We start from the raw sequence: 22,713 nt of genomic DNA, 5'->3' as shown, positions 1-22,713 counted from the left end.
GTTGTCACTACTACATGAAAGTTCTTTCAGCAAAGGTGGTTTGCTTTCTTCTTTCTGTTTTACCAGGTTTGAAAAAGTATTGAGTAGTTACAGTAAAAATTATTGTCTTATAGAAAGCAATAACAAGATGATAGTAACCTTATTTTGTGAGTTAAATAACTATACTAAAATGACCTCAACCCTTAAAAAAAAAAAAAAGAAACCAGCCGAAGCTTTAATAGTTTAATACTTGTCCATTATTAAAGTTACTGTGATGATAAAGAGTGTATAAGTTGTGGCAGAAAACCATATTTCAAGTTCTGTTACAGGCTTGTAGTAAATTGCAAACATTTTTTTTCCTTCATGGAATTTCTAAAATGTTTTTGCAATCATTTAAAGCTTTATTGCAAGTGAGGCAATAAAAAGGGAAGAAATCCAATTACTTTATGTGCAAAGCTTTCATTTCCTATTTAATGAAAGAAAGGAAGACTTTTGTTCAGTAAGCATGCAAGCTTTACAGGCCCCCATAGTAAATTAGAAATTTCCTTAAATAGAAAATAAGAAAAATATTTCCTCAATAAATATGATGAAAGGTAGTTTTACTAAGTTATAGCCTGTGCTCAAGAATGTTGCAGCCAAGGTGGAAGGATCAACATTAGATTTGATGGGTCATTGAAGATAATAAAAATCGTGTTTACTTGGTGCTTGACATATGCCAGGCATTGTTCTAAACCCTTTATGTACATCATTTCATAGTCCTCAGATCAACAACATGAGGTTGATACTGTTATCCTCCTTTACGGATGAGAGCCTGAGGGGACATAGGTTTGGTCATCTATTCATGGTCACACAGCTGTTGAGTACCAAGCCAAGATTTGACTCTGAACGTTCTGCCTTCAGAATGTATGCTCTTAACCAATATGCTACATGGCCTCTCAGTGTATTACTATTACAGCCAAAAATGGAGAAAGAAAGACTGGAGAAAGGTCAGGGGATTAACTAAATTTCTGCTAAGTGCCTCACATTGTACTAAGCTTTTTATGTGTGCTGGTTAATTCTTGTAGTAACCATAGGTAGTTTTAATATAATCATCATACAAAGGAAAAGCATAAGATTCAGACAGTGATATTTACTCAGGGTCACACATCTACTAGAGCAGATCTTTTTAAAAAGGAGGCCACTGATGGGGAGTTCATAATTTTCTTATGAATGTCTGCTATGGATTAATTTAAATAACGGCTAATGCCCATTGGGAAGTGGGAAGCTGTTTTTATCTTTGGGACGAGTTTTCTAATATGAATGTTTCTCGAGTGATTTAACATTACCATTTATGCTAAATAACGTCAACATATAGTGAAAAAAATGTGGACTCTGGGGCCAGAAAGATCTCAGTGTTTATGATTAAAGTTTAATTTTAAAAAGCTAATTCAAAGTTAGTTTATAAGCATATTTGGAAGGGTCACTTCATCTGCCTAATCCTGAAGATATACCCAAATTATTCAACAAATGTATAACGAATGCCTGATACGTGACAGGCAGTATGACAGGCTCCTGGGACACAGCAGTGAACAAGTCTGACCAGATCTCTGCCCGTCAGAGTTCATTCTCCTCAAGTGGATTTAGTTGTGGTTTTTCTTGGGAAACTGATTTTCTTGATAACTGTCACCTTGCTCTCCTCCTGGCAACCTGATAGGTTAGCAACCGGTCTACGTGATACAATTCATTTCCAAGAGCCTCCAGGAAAAGGTGGTTTGGCCCATCCGCACTAGCTTTCTCCAGCACCTTTGCATTATTTGCCCTGTGTCAGGTGCTTTTCCCCATTTCTCATGAGTGCCTTCCTGTCATTCTGGTTTTAGTTTAAACAGCACCGTAGAGAGAGACCTACCCTGACACAAAATGCAAAGTGGCCCCAGTCGTTCTTGATTACAGCCTCCTATTTTAATTTACCCTGTGGCACCTAACACTACTGGTTATTTGTGATTATTTGTTTTATTGTCTGTTTCTCACCTCTACCTCTTCCCACTTCCCCAAAATGCCACCTGTAGAGTATCAGTGCCCAGAACGGCGCTGAGCATGTAGAGGCTTAATTATTGAATAAAACACTGTCAATGGAGTAAGCAGTCTTTGCGCAAAATGATGATTGGCAAAAGTGACCCTTTTTATAATTGTGCTGCTGGGAAAGTTGAACATGAAGACTGACACAGTTTAGGGGAGTAAAGAGAACTGAAGGGTAGTTGCTACTCAAGACCAAGAAAAAAGTTTAATTCTTGGCTGTTTACCTGTAATGCAAACAGCTCTCTTATCAGATCACTCCTGTATAGAGTGAGTGTTAAATGAACTGAGGCCACAGGTGTTCAATAATCCTTAGGTGGTTTATAAGTAACACAGCCACTAAGCCTACAGTGGGATATATAGCTTAGTGTTTCGGGTATTTTTTCCCCTCCAGCTGATACTTTTAATAACCTACCTTAGGAAATATTTTCAAAAATAGAGACAAGAGATAAAAACCACCTTTGTAATACTGGAAAGTATTTAGCCAAAATATAAAAATATATTTTTAAAAAGTAATATCTGTTGGTATTATAGCAGAAAGGTCCTGGTGGATGAATTATTAATAAATCTTTGCAGTCCTAAGAGGATTAGTTAATACAGTACTGACAGCTAAACTAATTTATATCTTTTAATGATTTCTCTTAGAATGTCTATCTGGGTTTTGCCATTTAGAAAGGTACTTGCCTGCACCAAAGATTCTGGTGCAGTAGCTGATAGACTGTGTGGAAATGTATACACTAGCCCTTGATGAGGCCTAATAGTGCCCGTACCCACACAGGCATTTCCATAGAGGGGAGGTATTTAGGGCCCACATTAGACTTTATTTCCAGACTCTTAATGTTTTAGAGCTGGTGAAGATGTAAACAATCAAGTCCAACCCCTTATTCTTCAGATGAAGAAATGGGAGCTGAGTGTGATTATACAGCCTGAAAGTGATGTCAGGACGCAAATCCCCACAGCTCCTGACTTGAATCTCTGCCAGTGATAACTTGTTTTCAATAGTTGTTTTCAATCAGAAACAATGCACCTGGAACAAGCAGGGAGTATGTATATCCAATGATGGATGTAGTCTTCTTTATCGGTTGACTATTTGTGCTTACCCAAACCCTGCAGGACATGCTTTGCAGCTTTCATTTTTGTCTCTGACTGTGGAACTTGAACAGTAATTTTTCATGCACAGTAATCTGTTCATTGGTTGTTGGTAAAATATCTGATAACTGATACAGTGTGTTCAGTCGTCTTGAAAGTTTTTCCTCACGTCTCCCTATCACAAAGCTGAAGGCCCATATTTCTCTGGCAGAACCACGAGATAAGACCTTGAAGTTATCTACCTTTCCCTAGTTTAAAAAGAAGATAAAGCTGGACATCAAGTACTGAAAAACAGCACTGTTTTATTCTGAAGTAGCCACAACTACCGTGTTTCCCCGAAAATAAGACGTATCCGGACAATCAGCTCTAGATTGTCCTTTAGAGCAAAAATTAATATAAGACCCGGTCTTATTTTACTATATATATATATATATTTTACTATATATAAGACCGGGTCTTATATAATTTTACTATATATATATATATATTTTACTATATATAAGACCGGGTCTTATATTAATTTTTGCTCCAAAAGACGCACTAGAGCTGATTGTCTGGCTAGGTCTTATTTTCGGGGAAACAGGGTAAGTACCAAAGGGAGAGAATTTCCATTCTTCAGGAGAAAAGGAGGCCAAACCAGGTTGGGTTGTAAGCTAGTGGAGAAGAGCGGGGAGGAAGGAGAGAGTAATAGTAGTAGTGTTTGTAATAAGGGCAGCAGCGGTGGTAGTAACTGTAGTAGCGGTGCAGGCCTTCAACTTAAGGAGCACAGTCTCCAGATCCTTATGTGTCAATGTGACTCTTAGATTACTGGCAAGTAAACATGGATTTACTGCATGTGAACTCCATAAATGGAAGCTGTTATTGTGGTTGTACTGGTTGTGGTAACATTAAATTATATCTTTGGATGGGTTTATTACCTAAAAATTACTAGAATCCTTATGAATTTAGACATACTAAGTATCAAATAATGTTATCTCATTAATAACTATAAAACAACATTCTGAAATAAAGTAGCTGTAAAATACTCTGTTCTTTATTAGCAGTGATTTTATTTTATTATTAGATATTTTACTTTATTAAAACCAAGAGATTTAAATAAAAACCTCTGTGTTTGAGAATTAAGTTTCTGACACTGAACTTTTTGTTTGCATTATAGACTTAATGCATCATCTTAAAGAAAACAGTGAAAGGATGAAGTTCTCTACTAGGTTTCTTGTGATCCAGTAATAAGTTGCTAATGATTTCTAGAAAGTTCCCAACCTGACTATAAAGGAAATCTTGAAACAATGTAAGGTGTCTGCTAAAACAGGTTGACGTTATATAGTACCACTCAAATTATGTTTGTTAATTCTGTTTTGGTCATCGTACTTGATCCTATGATACATAAAGCCATCAGCTCTTGAGATTATAAGAAAGAGAGAAGGAAGAGTTAAATTATAGTAGTATTGAAATCTCAAATGTTTATAGTTTTTTATTTTTACAGTTTACAAAGCACTGTTGTAATATATATCTCATTTTGCCTTCACTTACTCATTCTCTAATATTCTTCATTTTTTTATGTAGTTCTGAGTTTCTGACGTATATCATTTTCCTTCACTCTGAAGAACTTCTTTTAACATTTTTTTGCAAAGCAAGTCTACTGGCAACAGATTCCCTCAATTTTTGTTTGTTTGCGTAAGTCTTTATTTCTCCTTCACTTTTGAAGGCTCATTTCACAGGATACAGAATTCTAGGTTTGTGGGGGTTTTTCTTTCAACACTAAATATTTGACGTGCTTGCATGGTTTCTAAGGAGAAGGTAAAAGTAATTCTTTGTTCTTCTATAGGTTAAGTATTTTTTTCCCTCTAGTTCTTTATCAGGATTTTTTCTTTATCTTTGATTTTCTGTAATTTAAAAATGAAGTGCCTAGGTGTACGGTTTTGTTTTAGCATGTAACCTGCTTGGTATTCTCTGAGCTCCTTGGATCTGTGATTTGACGTGTGACATTAATCTGGGGAATTCTCAGTCATTATAGCCTCAGATATTCCATAGCCTCAGATATTCCATCTATTCTTTTCTGCCTTTCTTCTCCTTCTGGCATCCCCTATGTGTGTATGTTACACCTATTATATTTGTCCCAGTTAGAAATTCTGTTTCTTTTTTTTTAACCCCCAGTCTTTTTTGTTTTTCTATTTTGGAAATTTCTGTTGACATGCCTTTAAGCGCAGAGATTCTTTCCTCAGCCTTGTCCAGTCTACTAATGAGCCCATCAAAGGCATTCTTCATTTCTGTTACAGTGTTTTTCACCTGTAGCATTTTTTATAGTGTAGCATTTTTTAAATTCCGTCTTGGAATTTCCATTTCTCTGCTTACATTATCCATCTATTCTTGTATGTGGTCTACTTTTTCCATTAGAGCCCTTAGCATATTAATCATAATTGTTTTAAATTCTGTCTGATAATTCCAAGGTCCCTGCTATACCTCAGTCTGGTTCTGATACTTGGTCTGCCTCTTCAAACTGTGCTTTTGCCTTTTAGTGTATTTTGTAGTTTATTGTTGAAAGGCTGAACATCTTGTAGTAGGTGAAAGGAATTCTGGTAAATAGGCCTTTAGTACTGTGGTGGCGAAATGTGGGAGGAGGGGAAGCATTCCTTAGTCCTGTGATTGGATCTCAGCCTTTTAGGGAGCCTGTATCCCTGAGCTATGAACTTCACATGGACCTCTGCTTTTTCCCAACTGTAGGTGGGACAGGATGGCTGCATGGTGGCTGAAGTTGGGTATTTACCTCCCCCCAAGTAGGCTAGGCTCTGTTAAAACTCCAGTAGATTAGGCTGTAGTGAAAGAGTTTCTCTTGAAGGCAGACTTTGTTAAGAACAGAATGCTCTGGCATATTTCAGAATGGTTATTTTTCCCTTCCCCATGCCAAAGCCAGAGGACGTTCTTCTCTCCTCTTCACGATGAGAACCTTGGTTGTGCTTCTGGAGGTAAAACACAAAAATGTGATGGCCTCCATATGACTGGGGTTCCCCTGCACTTTTTGACTCAGACTTGTGCACAGAGCAGTTTGTCAATTACAGTTCAGATTTCCTACCTTGGTGCTGGATGTCTGCTCCACTAATTTTGTGTGTGTGTGTGTACATACACACATATATTTTAGTTTCAGGTGTACAAAACAATGTAATACCGAGACATTAATACCCCTTACAAAGTGATAACTTCCCTCCCCCAATCTACTACCCCTCTGACATCGTATATTGCTGTTACAGTACCACTGACTCTGTTCCCTATGCTGTACTCCACATCCTGCGAATATGTGTGTGTATGTATATATATATATATATATATATATATATATATATATATATATATATATAATTATGGTTGACATTCATTGTTATTCAGCTTCAGCCTCAGGTGTACAGTGCAGGGGTCAGGCATCTATAATGTCCTTGAAGTGGTCTCCCTAATAAGATAAGTGTTCGTCTGACAACCTACAAAATCTTTGCTCCACTATTTAATTCTCTGTGTTTTCCTGTCTCCAATTTTGGGGGCTATGACTTGTCCATGACCTCACTCATCTAATGTATCTAAAAAGAATTGTTGATTTTTCAGTTTGTTCAACTTTTTTACTTGTTTAGATGGAGTAGTAACTTTCAAGCTGCTTCCATGCCACAACAGAAACTGGAAATCTTGTTATAATTATCTTAATTATTATTTTAGCATCCATGGGTCAATATGACAGGTATTATTATTATTATTTTACTAATCAAAAACTGAGGCTCAGAGACAGAGCCAGCTACATAATTTGCAGGACCAGACCAAAATGAAAATTAGAGGCCCCTTGCCTTGATTAAAAAAAAACACAAGAGAAAAGTACCACTGAATGTACTAAAATATAAAGCTTTTTTCTTTCTTCTGCAGCCTTTTCATTTATCAAGGTGCTTTTTACTTGCTATTTACTGTTCTAAGTAAAGAAAAAATTTAAATTTATATTAACATGAATTTTATTATTCATTTTTATATTGTACAATGCAAGTTTTGCATACATAAGAGCATTTAACTCACATAGAATCATTAAAATTTGTATTGTATTTCTTATGTTGTACATGGATACGTATTTTGTTTTTACTGGAATAGTGAGAACAATGCACAAAATTAACTCTATTTTTATTTCACTTCTTGATATGCACATAATCAACACTCTCTACCTGTGGTTGACTGATGAGTGAAGAAGGACTGAAAGAAAAAGGAACTGTCAGTTCTTTTTCTTTTCTTCTGTGTTATGATTGTCACTGTAAATGGTTGGCTGATAGAGGGAAGTGACATAAGTAAGAAAAGATAGGTTAGGAGTTTTTTGGTCTTTCTTAGTATACCTTTGCTGCTGCCTTCTGCTTTCAGAGTAAGTTCTGGTAAGAACAGAAAGTGTGGCCTTTTAGGGCTGTTAGCACCCTGCTTACTTTGCCATAGCCCTCACACTCCTGCTTTGTGATTGCTGAGGTCCTCACACAGGAATTCTGTGCTCCTGGAACGTTGTGAGCACTGTATGCAAATAGTCGGCTAGGAACGGTGGGGGCACACGTGGTGCACTGATCTCTTGTGTTAAGCTTATGTTCTTTAGTCCCACTGGATTTACAAAATCAAATTCAAAGATAAAATTAAGAATTTCAAGATGCAGATGCAGCAGCAGAGAATTAAACCTCTCCTGGGGCTCTGTGGGACAGCACAGGTCACATGGCCATGAAGCCGACCCTGCGCAAGATATTAAGGAACTTGCTCAAAGTCACCCCTGACAAGTGTCCAAGCTGGGTTTAAAACTTCAATATTTGGCTAATTTTTTTCTTTCATAGTTTTTCTAATAACTAAATGGTAATTATTAGGGGGAAAAAATGAAAAAAAAATCCTCTTTTTCCTTTTCTGCAAACCTCCAGACTACTGTGTAAAACAAGGATAACAATAGTAAAATGAATATTAAGGGCATTGATATAAATATAACCCACTCCTGTCGGATTTACTGACTTGTTTTAAGTCTTGCTGATCCACTACCGAGAGGCCGACTGGGCTTTTGCATGTAGTCCACAGAACTCCCAGTACTTTGAAGGATCATTCTTCCCTCAAGGAGCGGTAATTACCTATTGCTGACAGGAAAGGAACCCATCTGCACATAAGTCCAGCAGTATTGTGGCCGATTCGTGTCTCAGGGCAATGGCTCTAAGTATAATTGAGATGAGTATTTGAAACTGGATACTTGTAAGAGTGGAAGCAAGCACCATTAACAGTTAAGTTGGAATACAAGCATTAACTAGAGTTGTCCTGAGCAAACCAGGACATACGGTCCCCATCTCATAATACATCACTCAGACACATGCTGAGCTTAAGCACACCATTCCTGGGAGTGTCCAGAGAACTTTAACTCCATCATTGCACTGATCTGCAGTGAACCAAAATTACATTTGCTTGTCTAGATTATAAGCTTCTTAAGATTAGGAACCATGTCTTACTCATCTTTGTATCCCTAGTACTTCCAGGACCTGGCAAAAATTATAAATGGTACCACCACAACCACCATCAGCTTCCCATCTATGAAGCACCTGTTATGTGCCAGCCTTCTCTATATTATTTTACTTAATTACAAAAATCCTACGGTAAATACTGTTTTAAGGAAACTTGCCAATGTAGGCATTCTGTGTTTGTGTTGAATAATGAAAAGTTTTGCAGACCCAATGTATAAAGAGGTATATACGTAAGTCATTCTTTACGATACTGTACAAGCCAAGATGGGAACCAGAAGATTAGAAATAGGCAGATGTCCAGATTTTTAGAAGGAAAATGTAAGCGGATTATGAATGCTGTATCTTTGAACTTGACATGAATTCTGTGCAAAATTCAAATGGGATTTTTGTTTTTAGATGACTTCTTTTTTCAAAGTGTTAACAGCACTCGCTAGTTATCTGCATGGGTTCCATGAGAACAGTTCCTGTCGAAGTTTACTGGTCAGGACTCTTAGATACAGCTCTGGTCAAGATGTAGACAGGTGAGCCTGATGGTCAGATTGTAGGTGGATTGTGAGCTGGCTGGACAGCTTTACCCAGAGAAGTCCGGTTAGTAGAAATGATATCAATGTCAGAGGAGTTCGCTGCATTCTTCGGAGCTCAATGCTGGACTTTGTTCTTTTCAGCATTTTTATTAACTGAGTACATCAATGTCATATTGTTCAAATTTTCAAAAGACCAAGCAACAAAGATTAGTTAAGACATTGCATGACAGAATCAATTCCTTAGAAAATCTTATATACAAAATACCAACAAATTGGATAACAATAAAATTCTGAAATAAGTGCATCCAAACCTCGACTGCCATGAATACAGTAGCACAAAAGAAAATGTCAAGGAATTTTAGATGACCGAGGGCTGGGTATGAATTAGTGGTCTGCTATGACTGCTGAGAGGGTCGGTGGTCTACTTATTCATTCCTCCATTTGTTTTCTGCTTGACCGTGTCGTGGAGAAAAGAGATAAGTGTGTACGCATTACAAATTGCCTGAAGAGGAAGCTTTCTAAAATTTAGTATTGTCCAAATATGGAATATGCTGTATCATCATATACAATGATTCCACAATACTGGAAAATTTTCTTAGACTGGCCATGTAAGAGAGATATTAGAGGTAATAATCTCTATAGATAAACTGATAAATAAATGATCTATAAGTATATTATGAAGCATGGTAAAAAAGAAAAAGGGAGACTTTAGGAAGATTCTGAACAAAACAAAAGATATTGGGAACAAATAAGCGTTATGTGCAAGATTACTTCTCACGTAAAATAGTTTTAAACACGATCGTATATAATTTGGTTGTGAAAGCACACACATGCAAGCATATAGTTATAGCTGTCAATCTATAGTAGGAATGTAAGAGTAATTTTTATTAATGTATTGATAGCACACAATCGAATGGCTTTCTTTAATGGGTGAGCAACATGAATGATACCGTATTCGCATTTTTTTTTCTGCTTTTTAGCAGTATATATGATGATGTACAACCCAGCAGTTTTTGAGTAACTTGTCATTCATATATGTTTACTAAATAGTTTAACAAAGGTTAAATCCTATAAAAATTTCAAAAGGCACCCATATGAGGTAGTATTGTAGGAATTATGTGTTTTGAGCAACTTACTAGAAAACATTTCCTATTTCAAGTTGTAATGAGGCTGTAGATGAATGTTAATCTTCCTAAATTGCTCTGATCATGTCACAGCCACACACACCCATGCCTATACTGGTAGTGATGAGATTTTTCTTCCTCATTGTGGTTCACACGCACAACTCACTTCCTTAGGAGTAACATCTTTGATTTTACTACTCTTTTTGAAAATTGGTGGCCTATCTAATAGCTCTGGTTGGCTATTCAGGCCCTTTCCACAGTGTGGCCCTCACATTTTCAGATTTATCTTTTATTATTTCCTTACACTTAACATGTAGAGGTTAGTCAGATATGTCCACTGTCTTTCCCACCCTTCTATGCTCCATTTTCTTCACTTGGTGCCTTGGTGCCTTTACCAACTCCTACCTTTGTATCTTAGACTCCTACCTCCTTATCTTAGATTCCTTTCTTTCCTAAGGACCTCAGAGTAAATATCACTGACTTTGTAAAGTCCTACTCATCCCATAGCCACCATCATCTTTGAATGTATAGCATCATATACTTTTTTTTTTCCATTTAGAGTTTTTTGTTTTTTTTTAATTTATTGGGGTGACAATTGTTAGTAAAATTACATAGATTTCAGGTGCACAATTCTGTATTATATCATCTATAAATCCCATTGTGTGTTCACCACCCAGAGTCAGTTCTCCTTCCATCACCATATATTTGATCCCCCTTACCCTCATATCCCACCCCCCTCCCCCCTTACATCATATACTTTTCATATGGTTTTTATATTCTACCTTGCATTAAAAAATTGTTTGTCTGTTCCTTATATCAGATTGTGGTTCCTTTATTTCAGTTTCTCTTTGTGTCACTGGAAAACTAGTATCCATGCACAGTAAACACTGAGTACATCTGTATTATAGTGTTCAGATTTTCAAATGATCAAATTTTCAAAGGATGAATCTAATTCGTGTTAAATAGACACGTGGTCTTAACTAATCTTTGTTGCTTGGTCTTTTGAAAATTTGAACAATATGACATTGATTTTAAAAAGTGCATCGTGGTGCAGGGGATTATTTTAAAAAGTGCATCGTGGTGCAGGGGATTATTTTAAAAAGTGCATCGTGGTGCAGGGGATTATTTTAAAAAGTGCATCGTGGTGCAGGGGAAGGAGGTCTCTCAGGAGATTAGCCTCTGCCATTATAACTACCTGTGGAACCTTTGGACAAATCCTATCACTTTAATATCCTTAACTTTTAAAATGAGAGAGTTGAACATTATAGATTTGATGTCCCTTCTAGTTGTATGAGTCTATGAACTGATTATAGACAAACTAGTTAAGGCACAATCTGAGACATAGTCAGTTGATTAAAAAAAAAAATTGTAACTTGTCATTCTGGAACTTAGAAAGTTGTATAGCTTCCCTATTGTAATATACTAATGATATTATCTACATTAGTTGGCCAATTAAAGAATAGTGAATCACATTCTAGAGGCTCAGCTGTTCTTTAAAGGGGTAGGAAATGGTGCTAAATGTAGGAGTTGGAAACTAAGTAGTTTTTGATTCAGTTATATTGTGTAGTGTTATAAATTACAAAAAAAATTGGCTAGTGAAGTTTCTAATAAAGGTTTAATAATTTGAATGAGACATCTGCCCAATATAAATCTAAGGAAATTACATTTTATAAAATTGCTTTATCTAAGTATACCTATGTTCTTGCTTATTAGAAAATTTTGTTTAATAAATTATAGATTGCCTAATTTTATCCATTCACAGTTGACTGCATTCCTTACTTATTAAAAGGCAAATTCCATACGTGATGTTTGTAGTAGCAGGAAAACTTAAAGTGGAATGATTCTGTACCTACTGCTTGAGATGTCTTAACTGAATGTGGACTATGAAAAGGGTGACAGTTATTATATGAGGGAAAATGTGGTCGTCAAGATCTTGATTGACTGTTATCACACTTTATTATATCCCTGCCTCCAAATACTAACAAGATAATAGCATTTTCATTCTTAAGTTTTCTAAAATTTGGCTTCATGGTACTAATGTATTTTACATTATATGATAGCTACATTTCAAATATCTTAAGTAATTTTATCTTGTTATTCTTTGCAAGGTACAACAGAATTGGTATGATATAGAACAAAGATACAAATTAATAGTTTCTGTATAAATAATTTTAACATTTACTATCTTTATATCCTGAACGTGATATTACTTCTTGTGTGTTAGGCAAGTCTGTTAGTAATCAGATACGTTCTTAAAGATTTTTTTCATTTTAGAAGAGGTTGTCCGGAAGGCATAATCTGTTACACATCCGTTTCTTAAGCAAAGTGCTTAACTAGAATACATTTTGGGAATCTACTTATAATTTTTCTCCACATTAACCTGGTGATGTATATAAATTCTTTATATAAATAAAAAAGAGCAACAAATATGTTTTGCTGTAGAAACTAAATAGACTTCAGCTTGGCATGAGACAGGGATTTCAGGGTAAACATGGGGTGCTTCTGCTCCCTGCTTGATAAATCCAGGTTATTTAAAAGCCATCACATGCCTTGTTGCTATGCAAAGTGTGATGAGGGATAATGGACAACTATTCCAAACTTCCTGTCTGACTTCTTGAGATTTGATTTTGATAAATTTAAACGTTTCATGGTTTAAATGTTGGATTATAAAATATGGTAAAGAAAGGAGGTCTGTCTCTTTGTAGCCCAGTATCTGAGGCCATCCATAATCTTCCTTCCTTGTCAAAAACTCAGTAGTTGTCTTGTCAGCTTTTAGAATATGGCAGTATTGGGCAGCTGCAGCAGTGGCCATGCTTTAATGGCTGGAAGTAATACCTTTTTGAAACAGGCTTTGCCTCTCAATCTGTTGGTGACAGTATTGGCCTTATATGTACATTATAATGGAGTAAAATACAATATCTAGATACTTTTAGTTTGTGTTTTTTTAAACACTGAATCTATCTTTGTTTTAGAGGATTGCATAATTTAGAGGATTGTTTTAGGGTTTTTTTTGAATCCTCGTAAGGTTTTTTTACTAATCCCCCACGTCTATATTTTTAGATATTATTATTCATCCAAGACTAGGAAAATACTTAATTCCTGTCATTTTATACAAAGATCTATAAAACTAATTTTAATAAATGAGAATTAATTGTTATTGTAAAGTCACTCAAAGAAATTGTATAGGAAATTAATATTTTTTATGGATATTTAGCTCTAAAATATTAAGTCTTCTGGGTAGAATATCACGAATATACCTCACCGATGTAGTTTGGTGTTTTGGTGTATCTGTCCTTGAATTTTCTTTTAATATATTTCAAAATAAAAATAATGAGGTTAATTTCTTACGTTTACATTTATGAGCAAAGAAGAGTATCATCTGAATTCAATCTTTGTAGCTCTAACTCGTATAAGGGCGTACTTAAACCACTATGAAGATAATAGAAGAGTGACCTTTAAAATTATCTCTGCCACACATCAGTGTATTCACAGTACTGCCTCAGCAAGATTTCAGGCTGAACGAATACAAGACAGTGAACAACTCTTGCTTTTATGATTTGTGGGACTATCTATGAGATAGATGCCAATTATAAGGGTAATTCATTTCTGAATTGTTGAAATCCATCTACTCTTTTTGGAGTAGTTGGTAAGGTTTGGGACGTAGATATCCCTCACTCTTATAAGTTGACTCACTGTAAGAGCAAAGGAGGAGGCCATCTTTAGAGCAGTGTTTCTCAACCCGTGATCTGTAGGAAATGTGTTTTACATTGTGATCCAGTACAGCTTACATGCACTCACTTGTTGCACAAGTGTGCAAAACAGTTGACTACTTACCTTTACTTTGTTCAATACATTCTGATTTCTGTTCTGGTTCATTGTTTTTTTAATGCCAGAAATAAGTTTTCATTGTTACCTATAAAATGGATTTCAAAACCCACTAGTGCGCTGCACCTGCAGTTTGATAAACTCTGTTTAGGATATTCCCTTATTCTTGCCTTCAAGTTTCTCTTAACCTTATACGACTCTGTGTGTGTGTGTGTGTGTGTGTGTGTGTGTGTGTGTGTGTGTATGTGCTCTATTACATAGTTTCCTGTGGAAATCGTTGATAAACACCCATGTAAATTATGCATTTGAAATCTAAAGAAGAGAAGCTCTTAGGATACATACAGATGTGTGGGCTTCTGAAAGAAAAGGTATTTTCCCAATTGTTTGCGGTAGTTCTGAGAGTGGGAGTAAGAATTACTAGAGGACTAGGCCTTTTCTCCTCTTTTCAAATAATGAGTGGGTAATTTCATACTCAGCAATATTTTAAAAGGTAGTTCTGATTTGTTGGGAAAATAGAATTTGAATTTTTAAAAAGAAATCATTTTAGCCTGAAGAAGTTCCTGATTCTTAGACTGAAGAAAGTGAAATAGGAAGGAAACTGTCACAAGTTTGGTGTCTGTTCCATGCTTCTTTCTATGGAAGAAGATTCAATAAAATATTATACCAAAGAAAGAATTCTAAATTGAGGGACAGAAAATAAGATAAGTTTTAGTTATTCTATCCTTAATTGGCATAAAATATTTGAACCTCGGTTAATTTTCAAAATGGATAAGTTTAGCCAGAATATCTAAATTTATTTTCAACTTTAAGGCTTTCTAATTTTATTATACATTTAATCATGGGTTAGATTTTTAAGTATCTACTAAGCATAAAGCACTTAAGTCTAATATCCAGAGTGTTAAAGCCTGGGATGTGACAAATGAAGACCGGTCCCAGGAAGGTCCCAGGATCCAGCCTCGGAGTATTTGAACTCTGTGTGCTTATGGCCACTAAATGCTCAGCGTTCTCTTGCCGATTTGAGTGTTTATAGTAACGAAAGTCATGCAGTTAAAAAAAAAAAAAAAGAAAGAAATTAGTATTCAGTTGAAAAGAATTACTTACTTTGTTACTACAAATTATGCTTCCTTTGGAATTACTAGCCAAGCAAGGTAAGTCTTACCTATATTGGAGGTTGAAAAGTAAAAGAGAATTTGAGATGGATTATGTTAAACTTCTGAAAATTATATATAGTTAGCAGGGTGATCATTTTATATTTGAGAAGGTTATTAAAGAATTGGTATCTGTGATGGTGGGCTAATTGATAAAAATGAGGGAGACAGTAGTGACTAAAAACAAGTAAGGGTGGATATAGTAAGATACAGTTCTTGGAAATTACGTATCTGTATAGCTAACAGAAAATGAACTCATGTAACAACAAATTTAAGTTTTTAGGTATAGAAGAAATGATCTTGTTGGAATGGTTTGAGAAGTGAATGAGTAAATGAATGAATGTTTTATTTTCTTGATTTAAGAGGGAGGCTTTCGAGTTGAGAATCCAGTAGATGTAGGTTTTTCATGCTGTCCTACACAACATTTTTTCATATAAATGAGAAAGAGAAAGATAGTTTGGAATGTGTAACTGTGACTTGGGCTCCTGAGAACTAGAAGAATATTATTGTAAAATGTAACTGATAGTGTGGACTCAAGAGGAAAACATGATCAGATAACATTTCATGAGGCTTTTCTTGGTGCAGTGGTGTCTCACGTGTCGGCCAGTGGATGAGGGGAGTAACTGCTCCTGAGGACTCCGTGTCCCATCCATCCTCTGCTAACGGGCACACAGTAACAGTAGCTAGCAAAGAATACGAAATACTGTTCTTAAAAAAGGTATAATTTCACATAAAGGATTTAAATGGTTAAGAACAGTTAAATTAAGATGAAATTGGTATATTCACTACTTTGGAGTCCTAATATGTAAGGTTTGTCATTGCAAGTTCAACGATCATGTTTACTTGTGTTTTATGTAGTAATAAATGTTCTAGGCTTCATTACACTAACAAAAATATGTATAATTAATTGGGGCTTAAAAGTCTTGTTTGGTTTATTTAAGAAAAATTAATAAATCTGATTATTTACTTTAAAGCTGCAGAAGAAAGAAGATCAGCAATTGGAGCCTAAAAAAAGCACCAGCCCTAAAAAAGCTGCAGAGCCCACTGTTGATCTTTTAGGACTCGGTAAGTAATAAGAAATACAAATCACCATTAGGTTTCACAAAACTGTTGAAACCTTTACTTCAAATGAATAGAATGACTTTATTGTCAGTATGCTAAAAGATACCTGTTAACTGAACTTGAAAATGGTATGATTACTTTGCTGAGTTCCCACAAAATCCATGTTTTAGACAAGGGAGCTAGTAGTGCTGTCAGCACTGTCTTCACTGTAACCCAAGTAATGAGTTCCTTGGGGAAAGAGGGATATCAAAGTGGTCTTCGAAGGCTTGGTACCCTGTGACATTTCAGCATTTAAAGTAAAGAGCACATTCTCTCTCTCTCTCTCTCTCTCTCTCTCTCTCTCTCTCTCTCTCTCTCTCTCTCTCATTGGCAGAGTCCGGGGTGCGGGAGGTGGGGGAGTCCCTTAAGCAAAATAAAATAATAATTCTGGGGTAGCCTTCTAAAATGTGCTAAAGTAAAATTTAATTTTGATTAACTGAAGCAACGCACTTTATACCTAGATCTATCTACTGGCTAGATTCTTTTTATATATCTGATGATAATAAGAAGTGCTCATTTTAGTTTAATGTCATATTTATGTTCATGGCTGATAGATATACGTTGTTTGCCTGGCAAGTAAACAGGCTATTATTCAAGGAATACTTGTACTGTGCTTATCTACAAATATTGTCAGCTCTTTTTACATTTTTTTCCTCTTTTAAAATAGCTTGATAAATGGTTATTTTTAGTAACATCTGAGCCTTCAAGCAGTAGTTAATTTTTTAAAAATTTTTAGTTTGGAGAAAGATTAACATTTAAGGAATGAAAGATAGTTGAAGGGTAGAGTTGAATTTCATATACTGCTTTGCTGAAAATTGATCTTGGTTGTTATTGAGTAAATCTCTTTTTTTTTTTTTTTTTTTTAAGAATTTGAGCTGAATGTTTTATTCATTTTTTTAGGGAGCTCTGGTATAACATGGAAATATCCTCCATGGAGGTAGAAATCTTCCGTGGTGGTAAAAATAATTAGTATATTAGAAATATTTTTTAAAAACTGTAATTTTGAAAATAAAGCTTCAGTCCAAGACTCTAAATATAATTATGTTGAATTCTAGTCATCATAGTTTTTGTATTTTATTTCCTTTGCTATAAATGAGAGAAAATAAGAAAGACTTATTGCCAAAGTAAGAAAATATCTTACCCAAACTATATACATCTTTTTCTTCATTGTAGCCTGTCCTTTCCAGTCTAGGTGACTGGTTTATTAGTTTATAACTTTGAAATGTAAGATATAAACTAGACTTGACTCTTTTCCTACAGACTCATTTGTTGAGTCACCAAATACTTATTAAGTGTCTATTATGTGTCTGGGCATCATTGTGGGCACCAGAGAGATAGCTATGAAAGAAAACAAAAATATCTGAGCTCTTGGATCTTTCATTCTGTCTGAGGAGACAGTGAATCAATAGTTAAGTAAAATGTGTCATGGGTCATATATGGTAAGTGCTATAGATAAAAGCAAACAATAATAAGTGGCTGTAATTTGAAAAGGCTTAGGGGTAAGGGTGCTCACTGAGACATCACTGGAGCAAAGACCTGAAGAAGTTGTGAGTATCTGGATATGTGGAGCAAGAACATTCCACGCACAGAGAGCAGCAAGTGCAAAGGCTCTCAGTAGCAGCTTACTTGTGTGCAAGGACCAGCAAGTATGACAGTGCGGCTAGAGTGGAGCGATCTGGGGGGGGGGGGGGGGGCGTAGTGACAGTGGAGAAGAATAAATGATGAGAGGGGTGGGCAGATTGTGGCTTTGGCTCTTACTGAGTGTCCTGGAAATATATTGGAGGGGTAATCTGACTAGTTTTTAAAGAATTGTTGTGGCTACTATGCTATGTTAACAACAGATTGTAGCAGGGCAAGCCTGGAAGCAGGGAGACCAGTAAGGAAACTATTAACAATAATACAAGTCAGAGATGACGATGGCTTAGAGTAAGACCTGGTATTGGAGGTTATAAGAAGTAAGCAGGTTCTGGATGTTTTTAAAAGATAGAGCCAGTAGGATTTGCTGGCCATTTGAAATCATGGGATGTTTACCTTTGGGAATAAACCTGTAGAACAGGTTTCAGGACAAGAAAAATTGCTATAACAATGTCTTAAATGGGGTCTAGTAGACAGTGAGTGACTGCCCTTAGATACTCAACTATTGCTGCAGTAATGTTGCATAGCAGGTAACCCCCAGAGCTCAACAACTTATATCAGGAAACATTTATTACAAACAAAAACTCACAGACACAGATAACAGTTCAGTGGTTACCAGAGGGAAAGGGGAGATGGGAGAGATAGAAAAGGGTAAAGGAGGTCAAATATATGGTGATGAAAGGAGATTTGACTTTGGGTGGTGAGCACACAATGTAATATGCAGATGATGTATTATAGTATAGAATCGTACACTTGAAACCTATATAATTTTATTAACCAATGTCACCCTAATAAGTTTAATTAAAAAAACATTTATTTGTCTGACTTTGAGGTCTGTGGGAGTCAACTGGGCTGTCTCTGCTAAAACTTCATTTGATATGTTTTCTACCTTCTGATAATTTCTGGGACTGCTTAGCAACTACATCATCGTCACGTAGTGTGTCTCCATTTTTCAAGCTCTTATAAGTGTTTTCCTATCGTCTGCCACCCAATCTTAAAGCCAATGCCACAAGTTTTAGGGTTTGGTGATTGCAGTACCCCTCTTCTGGTATCAATTTCTGGGATGGTCAGCTATTGCTGCCCATGCTACATAGCAAACAACTCCAAAATCTCAGTGGCTTGCATCAGTTAACATTTATTTCTCTCACTCATGGGTCTGTGGATCTCCTGAGATAACTCTCTTGTAGAAAATGGTAGAACTTCAGGAAACTGTCTTTAGGGGGGAATCTGTGTTCATTTACAGCAGGAAGTTGAAGGGAATCTTTGAAGGAGTGGTGAAGAATATATCGAGTATTTTGCTGGTGACTGACAGTTTTAAATCATACACTGGAAGCGTTCCAAAGGTGGGAGGGGTGGGAGATAAGGTCAGAAAGAGGGATATCTTGCTGATGGAGTTTTAGCAGCAGGGAACAGGGAATATCTTAACCAGAGCACATATAGCTCTTCATTCCTGCTGGTTATCAATGTCCTAAATTCTTTTATAAATATATACAGACATTTTTTTAAAGCTCTCTTAAAGATGAGATTTGATAAGTTCCTGAAAGCCTAGGAGACCACAGAGAATCAAGAGTCCCTTTCAGCTCAAAATATACAGTGGTCCTAAATCAGGATGGATTATTGGTGTCTACCTTGGGCAGCAGACAGTTTTCCTGCTCTTAAGCATGTCACTTTGCCCTGATGGTACTCTGGTTTTCTCCTATAAATGGAAATACAGTAGAGAGTAAGGAGCAAGTGCCTTGAAGTATGATTTACACTCATGCAAAAATGATAGCGTATCCCCATATGAGTGAGACCAGAAGAAGCATTAACTTAAAACATTTCCAGAAAATACAGAGAAACCCCCCCCCCCGCCCCAGAGTTAATTTAATTCACTTTGAGTAGTCTCATAATAGGGTAATAGTTAAGATCATTTTTTAGTACAGTTGTGGGCCGCAAAATGACTTTTCTGTCAACAATGGACCATATATACAACGATGGTCCCGTAAGATTATAATGGAGCCAAAAAATTCCTTTTACCTAGTGATGGTGTAGCATGGTAGCATCTTAATGCCGTGTAATTACTCACCTGTTTGTGGTGATGCTGGTGTAAACAAACCTGTTGTACAGCTAGTCGTATAAAAGTACAGTAGTAGGCTGCACCACCTAGGTTTGTGTAAGTACACTCTGATATTTGCACAGTGATGAAATCGCCTAACAACTCATTTCTCAGAACGTATTCCCATCGTTAAGCGGTGATAACTATAATTTGATCTTCTCTTTAAATGAGACTTTGGTGAGCCCATGTTCTTTTCTTCAACCTGGTGACTCCAGCTAAATCTTCTTCCTTCACCTCACCTTTCCTGATCTACTTACTCCCCATCCCAAGGTCAAACATAAAATGCTCTCTATATACTTTTTCGCAAGAATCAGCAATTTTTTTCTGAAAAGGGCCAAATATTTTTGGCTTTGCAGGTGATATGCTTTCTGTTGCAACTATTCAACTCTCCCATTGTAGTGTGCAAGTAAACATAAACAAATACATAAAAAAATGAGCATGGCTGTGTTCCAATGAACTTTAAAAATAGGCACTAGTTTGCTGACCTCCGCTTTATGTTCCTACCTGCAAGAATTGCTTCATACTTAGGTGTAAATTCCCATTTGAAGGCTGTAGAAATACTATTTACTCAGTGCTTTCTTCTCTAATACCAGAAATGAAGTCAGATACTTGGTTATTACCTGTCTTCTAGTCTTGGATATAACCTAAGATCTTGAGGCCCCTCTTGACTAAGAGCGAAATGGTATGTTCCCTGAATACTCTAATCAAACTCCAGACTAAGACACATCTTGACTTGAATATATATGTACCTCTTATGTTAGAAGAGAACTGAAATCAGCTTCTAGGGCTTGTGGGGGTGATGGTCTTCATGTCCCCTACAATGGCCTCTAAGTATTCAAGCAAAAGAAAGAGGCTCACATCTCTCACTTTAAATCAGAAACTAGAAATGATTAAGCTTAGTGAGGAAGGCATGTTGAAAGCCAAGATAGGCCAAAAGCTAGGCCTTTTGTACCAAACCGTTAGCCAAGTTGAAAATGCAATGGGAAAGTTTTTGAAGAAAATTATGATGCTACTCCAGTGAGCACACAAATGATAAGCGTTATTGCTGATATGGAGAACGTTTTATTGGTCAGGATAGAACAAACCAGCCACATCATCGCTGTAAGCCAAAGCCTAATCCAGAGCAAGGCCCTAACTTTCTTCAGTTCTATGAAGGCTGAGAGAGGTGAGGAAGCTACAGAAGAAACATTTGAAGCTTGCAGAGGTTGGTGCATGGGGTTTAAGGAAAGAACCAGTCTCCATAAAAGGGCAAGGTAAAGCAGCCAGTGCTGACGTAGAAGCTGCAGGAAGTTCTCCAGAAGGTCTGAGACAGTGAATGAAGTTGGCTGCACTGAACATCAGATTTTCAATGTAGACAAAACAGCATTATGCTGGAAGAATATGCCATCCAGGACTTTCATAGCTAAAGAAGAGAAGTCAATGCCTGGCTTCAAAGCGTTAAAGGACAGGCTGACTCTTGTTAGGGGCTAATAAAGCTGGTGACATTAAGGGGAAGCCAATGCTCATTTCCCATTCCCACAACCCTTGGACTCTCTAGAATGATGCTAACTCTGCTCTGCCTGTGCTCTATATGGAACAACAAAGCCTGGCTGACAGCACATCTGCCTACAACATGGTTTACTGAACATTTTAAGCTCACTGTTGAGACCTACTGCCAAGAAAAAGAAAGATTCCTTTCAAACTTTCACTGCTCATTGACAATGCACCTGGTCACCCCAGAGCTCTGATGGAGATGTGCAATGAGACTAACGTTTTCATGCCTGCTAACACAACGTCCATTCTGCAGCCCACGGATCAAAGAGTAATTCCGACTTTCACTTTTTATTATTTAAGAAATACTTTTCATAAGGCTATAGCTGCCATAGATAGTGATTTCTCTGATGGATCTGGACGAAGTAAATTGAAACACTTCTGGAAAGGATTCACCATTCCACATGCCATTAAGAACATTCCTGATTCATGGGAAGAAGTAAAAATATCAACATTAAGAGGAATTTGGAAGAAGTTGATTCCAGCCCTCAGCGATGACTTTGAGGGGTCCAAGACTTCAACGGAAGAAGGAACTGCAGATGTGGTGGGAACAATAAAAGAACTAGAATTACAAGTGGAGCCTGAAAACCTGACTGAATTGCTACAATCTCTTTAATGGATGAGGAGTTGCTTCTTATGGATGAGCAAAGAAAGTGGTTTCTTGACATGGAATCGAATCTACTCCTGGTGAAGATACTATAAAGATTGTTGAAATGACAACAAAGGATTTAGAATACTCCATAAACTTAGTTGATAAAACAGTGGCAAAATTTGAGAGAGTAGACTACAATTTTGAAAGAAGTTCTGGGTAAATGCTATCAAACAGCATTGCATGCTACAGAGAAATCATTTGTGAAAAGAGTCAGTGCAGCAAACTTCATTGTTGTCTTATTTTAAGAAGTTGCCACGGCCACCCCAGCCTCCAGCAGCCAACCTCCCTGATCAGTCAGCAGCCACCAAAATTGAGGCAGCACCTCCACCTGCAAAAAGATTGACTCGCTGAAGTCTCAGATGATGGTGAGCATTTTTTAGCAATAAAGTGTCTTTAAGGCATATACATTTCTTTTAGCTGTCACACCTAATTGACTTAAGTATCGTATAAACAACTTTTATATGCACGGG

General features: G+C 36.5%; 1 protein-coding gene across 2 annotated transcripts in view; it reads left to right on the top strand.

Moving 5' to 3' along the window:
* SMAP1 (small ArfGAP 1) overlaps positions 1 to 22,713 on the top strand; it is a 130,510-nt gene that overhangs the window by 88,460 nt on the left and 19,337 nt on the right. For both annotated transcript variants that reach the window (XM_019749321.3, XM_019749322.3), the window contains one exon: positions 16,205 to 16,295. In XM_019749321.3, the coding sequence (XP_019604880.2) occupies positions 16,205 to 16,295 (91 nt within the window). The remainder of the gene's footprint in view (positions 1 to 16,204; positions 16,296 to 22,713) is intronic.

Source organism: Rhinolophus sinicus, chromosome 2 (assembly GCF_057876585.1).
Source record: "Rhinolophus sinicus isolate RSI-liver-muscle chromosome 2, RSI-T2T, whole genome shotgun sequence".
NCBI lineage: Eukaryota > Metazoa > Chordata > Mammalia > Chiroptera > Rhinolophidae > Rhinolophus > Rhinolophus sinicus.
The sequence above is the reverse complement of the archived record's forward strand: the minus strand, read 5'-3'. Positions and strand labels throughout refer to the sequence as shown.